At 38.4% G+C, this 8,830-nt stretch overlaps 1 protein-coding gene across 1 annotated transcript in view; it reads right to left on the reverse strand.

Moving 5' to 3' along the window:
• Positions 1-8,830, reverse strand: part of IARS (isoleucyl-tRNA synthetase) — a 319,713-nt gene that overhangs the window by 84,124 nt on the left and 226,759 nt on the right. The window contains exons 21-23 of the mRNA XM_019505112.1: positions 5,502-5,622; positions 1,246-1,337; positions 819-896 (exon numbers count right to left, since the gene is read on the reverse strand). Of these exons, the coding sequence (XP_019360657.1) occupies positions 819-896; positions 1,246-1,337; positions 5,502-5,622 (291 nt within the window). The remainder of the gene's footprint in view (positions 1-818; positions 897-1,245; positions 1,338-5,501; positions 5,623-8,830) is intronic.

Below are 8,830 nucleotides of genomic sequence, written 5' to 3' on the forward strand. Positions count from 1 at the left end.
TTGGGGGGCAGGGGCTCCCCTGCATGCTCCCCGGCAGACCTGAACGTGCTTCTGGTCCACTTCCAGGTCCACAACTGAGCATGCGGGGGACCCTCTTGCGCTCCTGTGGGACGCTCCATCTGCCTCATGAGCTGCCTGGTACGTTGACATACTTAGAAAAAACATTTAAAGCTGTGTCTGTGTCCAAATCATTGAATCTTTCTGAATCTCTCCAAATTGATTCAGAGGCTTCCGATTTGATTCAGAGAGATTAAAGGGTCTCCCGATTTCAATTCAGATGCGGAGAATCAGCCTCTGAATCAGGCCAAATCTCTGCTAAATCAAATCAGTGACCAAAGCTTTGCACAGCCCTACTGCCTACCCCTTCAAACTCCCTCCATCCCTTGACACTTACAATCAGGCACAACTCCAGCTCCAATCCCTCCTAGACAAAGAGCACATGGAAGATCTAGTAATAAATAATCAGATTCTATACATGGAAAATTAAAACAAAGTTTATACATTTTCCATATACAGAATCAAATTATTGGATAGTTGTCTAAAATTCAAAGTTGTCTTGGATTCAGGTAAGTTTAAATATCTTTGCCAACATATGCTTTTTAAAAACAAAAAACAAACTCAATGCTTAATACAAGTAAACAAAAGCAGAGGAAATACAGTACTACTGAATGTAATGATGAATTTCTATAGCTGTTTTCCTTTTTTCAGTACCTGGTCTATCAGTTTCTGAGAGCTATAACAATGAGAAGTGTGCAGCAAGGTTTTCAAAAGAATTAAGTTTAAATACTTTAAATAATTAACAATGATAGATCTCTTACCATAAGTTTGCACATTGCATACAGAACGTTAAACAACGTTTCCAAAGCCATAATGCAGTCGTCAGTTCCACTTTCACCCTATTGAAAGTATCCACAGAGTTGAAGAAAGGGATCAGAAAACTTAACATCTTTCTTAAATCATTAACCACATTCTCATATTTTACATGCCCACCTAGTAAGTTAACTTCCCAAGATTTATAGTTCAGTCCCATCCAAAATGAAACTATGACCCAGGTACTGTTCATTTTAGTTTTCCTATGAAAAACAAATATATATAGATAAAAAAGAGGATAGCATATTAGGTAGCAATTATAGCCAGCAACTATGTAATTTCATAAAACATGCTACAGATATCTTGTAAGGGTTTAGGAGTTTAATGGATTTAAACTATTTTGGGCTATAGCTTTGCTTTAAGTAGACAGCCTACCTTTAACCTTCTGCGATTCATTCTAACATACCAATTGGTCAGTATATCAACAAACTTCACCAGCCGAGGGACTACAGTGTATAGTCTGTAGGCTAGAAGGAAAAGGATTTTAAGTGTAGAGAATATTTTCCTGCTGCATTACAATCTTCATTAAAAAACACCACAATTTCCATTAAAAGTCTTGGCAACTTACTACTCAGAATGCTACATAAGCAAATGCCTTAGTGAGATAAGAACTGGATTAGATCCATTAGTATTACTAGAATCTGCACTTAGACTGTATTATAAAATTATAAGGATTATTAAATGTCATGCTTCAAGGCTTACAGAAGTCTATAGCTCCATGTCAGAAATAAATTGCTGTCCATGGTATAATACTGCAGAGAGGTATATTATCTTAGCTTCATGCTTCATTTATTTTAAATCTGAAGCATGAAGGATAGTAGAGAAAATGGACTGTTGGTCTGCTATGATTTGGTAGCACCAGACAAAACACAGCTAAATATTTTAAAATCAAAAAATAGTGTAAAAGAACCAAAGTTGTAATTAACTAAGAGTTATACCATTTTAATTTTCATTGTTATTTAACTTTGCTTTTGCTCCAATTCACTGACAGTTTCCTGTACAATTCAGCTAAATAGTTCAGTAAACCGAAAATGGAAAAGGTATTGATGAAAATAGTATATTTTTTCCATTGAATAACTAACAAAAGCTAAAAATAACTTATATGCAGTAAAACTCAAAAGCACACACAGTCAATGAAAAGGTCCTCACAAACACTAAAATCCAATTTGGGGGGGGGGGTCAGTCATGTTCAGTCTACAAGAAATACTCGCAGAAAAATTAGTTCAAATGCATTTTAAAGAGAAAGAATACCAATGTATATACAACTTCAAAATACAAGGAGCTTCTTTAATTGAGCGCTCTAAATTTTAGAATGTAGTTTAATAAACATATAGCTACTGAATTGTGCACATTTCCCATAAGAGACATAAAACACATCTCACAAACTGATAATAACTGAAAGAGAATGTAATTCCAAACTCCCCCCGCAAAAAAACCCCAAACAACTGCACTTGATATTTCAATTTAAAGAAGAAATTACATGGAGTAATATGTCCACCAAAAAACAAAAGACACATTTATATGGATCTTTATGTCATAATAGCAATCCCACTACTAAGTAAGGTATCTAATGATGATGCAAGATAAGAAAAACTTGGCAACAATAATTATGAAATTTGCAGAAAGAGAGTCTTACATGACTGGAAATAAAATTTCACAAACTTTTCATAGTTCAGAATTTCATCTTGTAACCCTTATAAAGGAGTCTTGTTTTGAGATAACTCGGGGGGGGCAGGGATGGAGGAAAAACCCACACCAATAAACCAATTCTCTCTGGTTGAAACAGTGTAAGAAACCATCACTGCTTTGTAAAACCATCTAGTGGATGCTGTATATAGGTTCTGTGAAAGTAGCAAACATGGTAAATTATCATCATTCGGAATATGGAATTTAAGCTCACTGAAACGTAAAGAATTGTTTCCCATATTCTCCAGTTTCATTTCAACTCCCTTTTCTTCTTTAAATCAAGTGTCATATGCTAGAGATTCAATATTTCATTCACTGAAATGGTAAGTGCCCAAATCTTAGATACAAGAAAGTTAAAATTTGATCTGAAGTCTCCATTTTAGAAGGTTAGGAAATTAATGGAAGTAGTAAGGATTACCTGCTACCCACAATTTGATGCTAACAAAATAAGCCAGCTATACAACATAGGGAATGCTCTAAATTTCCCCTACAGGACTTTAACTTCCAAGCTTTCTGACTGTGCCCTTAACCTCCATTGTTTCAGAGCTGAGTCTTTACTGCTGCAGTTATCCACTTTTTCAGGTTGTAGGCTGGAATTCTTTGGTTCTGGTCAGAGGTGGGCACATGGGTGGATGCCAAGACCCAGCTATCACTGTGGCATGGCACCCATCCTTGATATGCATTATCTTTTTAAAAAATGTGGCATTCTCCAAATGCTCTGAAGCCCACTCACATGTTGGCCATATAATTTCGTAACTTTGTCTCCAACAAGTTAGACTGTTTCAACACGGCTATGACAAACTGTCAGTCATGGAAAGGGAATACAGTTCTGCAACTGCCACAGGAAAAAAAAAACAAAAAAAAAACAAAACACACATTCAAGTGATCATACTGACAGTCTACATTCTGTCACAGCAGAAAAACTCAAAAGCAGTCACTGAAACAAACAAAAGCCTCTCAGAGGCTCACATTTGATTTTTAGTACACAGGCAGTTTAGCACATATTTGATCTCCTCTAAGCCAAATTTGTGCTACTCCTCAAGTACCTATTTTCACTTTGTGCCCAATAAATTCTATGTGGGGCTTTTACAAAACCTTCTTGAATAAATAAAAAATACTTTGTTTTTCCAGCCATCCTACAGTATGTTGGTTGTCTTTGTTTCATTTTGTTGCAAGTGATATGATGATAGAGCCAACCTTGTCAAACATCCTTTTCAATTATTTGGTGATAATTTTTTAGGTTTCTTAAGCACATCATAGGATGTTCTTGTTGCAAACACTATACTGTTTTGTATTAACAAGAGTGTCACTTGCAAATCAAGGGAAGTGATTCTGCCCTGTTCAGCACTGGTGAGGCCTCACCTGGAGTACTGTGTCCTGCTTTGGGTCCTACACTTGAAGAAGGATGTTGACAGATTGGAGAGAATCCAGCAGAGTAACAAAAATTATTAGAGGCCTGGGAAGCATGACTTATGAGGAAAAACTGAAAGAACTAGGGTTACGCATTTTGGAGAAGAGAAGACCAAGGCAGAATTTGATAAAGTCTTCAAACACCTGAAAGGCGACTAAAGAGAGAATGGGGATAGGCTTTCCTTTGTGGCCATAGGGGACAAGACTATGAATAATGTCTGTTCAACCTGTAGGAGAGGAAATTTAGGTTGAAGACTAGAAAGAATGTTCTCATTATGGAGGTTACTCGAGCACTGGAGCAGCCTACCTCAAGAAGTTGTGGCATCTCTCACTGGAAACTGCAGGCTGGACAGTAGGGCTGTACAAAGCTTCAGTCCCTGATTCAATTCAGCAGAGATTTGGCCCGATTCGGTGGCTGAATCTCCGAATCCAAATCGAATCAGGAGACCCTTTAATCTCTCAGAATCAAACCCTCTGAATCAATTTGGAGAGATTCGGAAAGATTTGATGATTTGGCCATAGACACAGCTTTAAATGTTTTTTCTACATACCCCAAGGTACCAGGTGACTCGTGAATGCCAAGATGCTGGGGTGCATGGAGTGTCCTACAGGAGCACCAGGGAGTCCCCAGCGTGCTTGTCAGTCGACCCGGAAGTGGACCAGAAGCACTTCCAGTCCCCCTCCATCCCACCTCAGTGACTGGTGCCTCCTGGGGGGGCACCCGGGTTCCACCCACAGCTGATCATTCAGCCGCAGGTGTGCGGAAGCCCCCCAGTGCGCTCCGCAGCAGACCCATAAATGGATCAGAAGTACTTCCAGCCCACTTCCGCGTTCGTGGCTGAACATGTGGGAGGCCCCTCCGTGCTCCTGGGGGTACACTCCATCTGTCCCAGCATCACAGCATACATGAGCTGTGCCTGGTACTTTTAGATATATAGAAAAAACATTTAAGGCTGTGTCTATGGCCAAATCGCTGAGTCTCTGAAAAAGCACCGAATCTTCAGATTTGGATTCAGCCAAATTGGGGATAGTGATCCGAATCAACAAATCAAACCATGGCCCCCGATCCAGGCCGAATCCAAATCTGAATTGAAGATGGCCCCTTTTTGCACACCCCTACTGGACAAACACTTGGCTGGAATGATATAGTCAGGAATGATCCTTCATTGAGCAGGGGGTTGACTACATGATCTTGTGATGCATCTTTCAGCCCTACTATCCTATGAAAAGATATAGAGTCTAACAGAATGTTGGAAAATTTTAGTTGGCTAATAAACCTGGTGACTTTGTAGACTTAACTTAGGAAGAACTTGTCCAAGGTGGAAACTTGTTGTATACATCAGAACTAAGTTCTTATAATGATAAGAACTGTACATACACTCATGAAATTAGTATTCTATACCTGTGCGTTTTCTCATGTCTACTCGTTTAGCGTTTTCTCCCATTTCTTTTTTGCAGTTTTACCTGAAAATCTCTGAAGTATATTGTTCACTGCAAGCCCAGTCACATGAAAAAAGTAAAAAGGAAGTACATGCCTGCCATTTCAGCCTTGAAGAACTGAATGAGTGACTGCATGAAGGAAAGAATCCATTTGTCCATGATGTTATTGGTCTGCTTAACTGTGTTCTCATTGTAAAGGAATTCCTTTCCCTCTTCCTATGAGCAACATTGGAAAAACATACATTACAACAATTCAGCTTTTGCATACATCAAATCCTGTCTAAGGATTATGGCCATTTTTCATCCATGCATTAATTTCCCATCCTCCCTGTATTGCACTGGTTAGAAGGAGACTATTCAAACACTAAAATCACAACAATTTGTTAGCTATGCTTTATTGAAAGAGCAAAAAATCAACAGAAATAGGGAGCAGGGTAAGTCCTCACCCAGCATTGTCCACTATAAATAAAAGCCAGTTGGTTGTGAAGCAGAGAAAAAGTAGTACAGCACAGAAGTAGCCAATATTTTTTTCCTTTTGGTTTTTTTGTACTCTAATGACAATTTGTAGACATAAGCTAATTAGACTGATTTTAAGTTACCCCTTATAATTCAAGTAAATACCACAAGTATTTAACAAGCTTCATGGATTCCAAAGCAAGGTTTTATATATTTTATACACACACACACACTTCTTTCATAAAATAATAAATTTACAACAACTGGTCAAGAACATAAATTGAATTGTTCAGGACAAAGATAATAAAATAGCAAATCCAAATGAAACTGTAGGAGGAATTTCGGGCAGGCAACATGGGGTTACTACATTCACTGATGATGACAAAAATGGAGTTAGCACCTGGAGGTCTCCCATTTCCAATTCTCCTGCTCTTGCAAGATCAAACAATGACAGAACAAGCTGGATGCCTGCAAAGTTCATTTCAGACAATTCAAAGGTGATAAGAAGGGAAAATACTGTTAGGAAAACATGAACACTTGTCTTATGAAAACTGGGGATCCTGAGAAAAAGTTTATTGATTATAAGGCTTCAAGTCACTAGAATCTCTTTGTAAAGGTGACTGCTAAAAAGGTAACGCAACTTCTGTAACTATTGATTGAATTCCTCAGACGACAGCTCCCCAAAATGATTCAACTTGTATGGTGATTTCAAATATACTATGAGGACTAAACTTATTTTTCATTCTTTTAAAAATGTTTGCATTGGTAAGTGGTAACTTTCTATCATGCGACTAGGATGAAAGATAGAAACTGCTGTCAGACAAACCCACAAGCCACATATACTAAATCTTCAACATTTGACAAATTACCATTGCCAAAATAGACATTCTGATCTTGGTTTTGAATTGACAGAGCAGTAGAATCTCATGTCACTTACTCCAGTGTCCATCTTTCATTAGATCTTTGAATGCAAGTCAGCAGGCGTCACACGCATAGTACTGCAGGTAATCTCTCATTATTTCAGTTCCCTGCTTTTATAGCAACTATTCTTCAAAGATGCAAAACTGATTATATTACAGGCATACAGTCTTCTTGCTATTTCTACAGCATAATTTTTTAATACCAAGTATTCCCAAACTTCAGTCTTCTTTCACAGACTCAAGCTGATCTTGTGCAAATCTGCAATATATTCAGTTAGCTTCCACAACAAACACAACATGTTCTTAAGGAACATAAATTTCTGCATTAAGTACTACCTTACAGCAGTATAATACCATCCAGCAGTATAATACAGCAGTGTAATACTCTCCCTGTAAAACAAATTTACTTGTTTATTAGGACTTCAGAGATTTTTTGGTATATATACACTAATCCAGAGCACTCTCAAAGTTAAGAAGCTAACACCACAGACCCAGAGCAAAGGTCAACAAGGAAGCATCAAAATCTTCCAGCTTTTCTTTCCTATTATCTAGCTGAGACCTTAAACAAAAAAAAAGGCCTTATAGCTCAAGAGGAGGAGGATTATCAAGAAAAAAGCAGATGAGACATTAGCTCGAGCTACATTTGCAAGTGGGAACATTACAAGCTAATTCACCCATCATATAAGTTACCATTATGTTATCGCTTATCACATTCTCTCTTAGATAGAGAGTATGACAGAATTCAAACAATGGTTATTCAAAGGATTGGTCAAGCAGAATCACTGACTCTGATGTCAGATGGATGGACTAATACGCAAGGAAATCCTTTATCGAACATTACGCTAGCAGTACAAACCAAAGTTACCGAAAGCAGTTGCTACCAAACCTTCTTATCATACAGGTGAACACGTAGCCAAATTACTGAATGAAGAGATTGAAAGGTCCCTCTAGGGTACAAGCTCTTGTAACTGATAATGCGAGTAACACGAAAGCTGCATGGCAAATATTAAAGGCACAGTATCCTCATTTAATAGTATTTGGGTGTCTTGCTCATGGGTTGAATCTTCTGGCAAAGGACATAGTAAGTGCGAACACAATGAAGACAATATTGGCAAACCGCAAAGCAATTGTGAAGGAATTCAACAATTGTCATGTTGCTAATCAGATTTTGAAGAAATTACAGAAAGAGAAGCAGGGGAAGGTAAAAGTGCACTTTTACAGCCAGGAGAAGCTAGATGGGGCTCAGCTACAAAGCAGCGTGCTTCAATAGATGACACAGCATTCCACATTATTCCTGTGAATGTTCAGAAGCAAATTCTCGACAACGATGTGCTCTGGGTTTGAGTTCAAGGAGCATTCAATTTGCTACTACCAGTTTCCATGGCTATCAGGAAACTTGCAGGAGATATACCGAGCCTTTCAAATATTCCAGAGATATTCAGGCAACTGAATGAAAATCTAATTGAGCTTTTGCCACCTTCACCTCTGTCCAAAATAGCAGTAGTAAAACAAATGTTTACTAAGAGATCTGAGTTTTGCTCTCATCCCATTCATCTGGTAGCAAACCTTTTGGATCCTCAACACAGAGGACAACATTTATCAGAATATGAATTATCTACTGCTCTAGATACAATTATGGAAGTAGCTAAGAATGTCCCCGACATTGACGAAGTTGCCGGGATGACAGACATTGCCGAGTACCGTGCAAAAGAAAAACTTTAGAGCAAACACCTCATTTGGCAGGCAGCAGAGAATATGTCTCTTCTCACCTGGTGGAAAAGATACTGTAACACCCGACTGTTGTCCAGGACTGCTCCAAGGATCCAAAGCATTCCACCAACAGCAGCTTTTTGTGAACAGAACTGGAAGGCTTTCAGCTCAATGAAGACAAAGAAGAGGAACAAACTAACAAATGAAGGCACCGCTAGGCTCGTTTCTGTTTCTCATAATCTCTTGCTTCTGAAGAATTAGTCAGAAGCACAATTAGTGAAGAACATGCAGTTGACGATGCCCATAGACTCACTGGTAAAACCATCCTTTACCGAAAG

Source organism: Gavialis gangeticus, unplaced genomic scaffold (genome assembly GCF_001723915.1).
Source record: "Gavialis gangeticus isolate Ggan-Ray unplaced genomic scaffold, GavGan_comp1, whole genome shotgun sequence".
NCBI lineage: Eukaryota > Metazoa > Chordata > Crocodylia > Gavialidae > Gavialis > Gavialis gangeticus.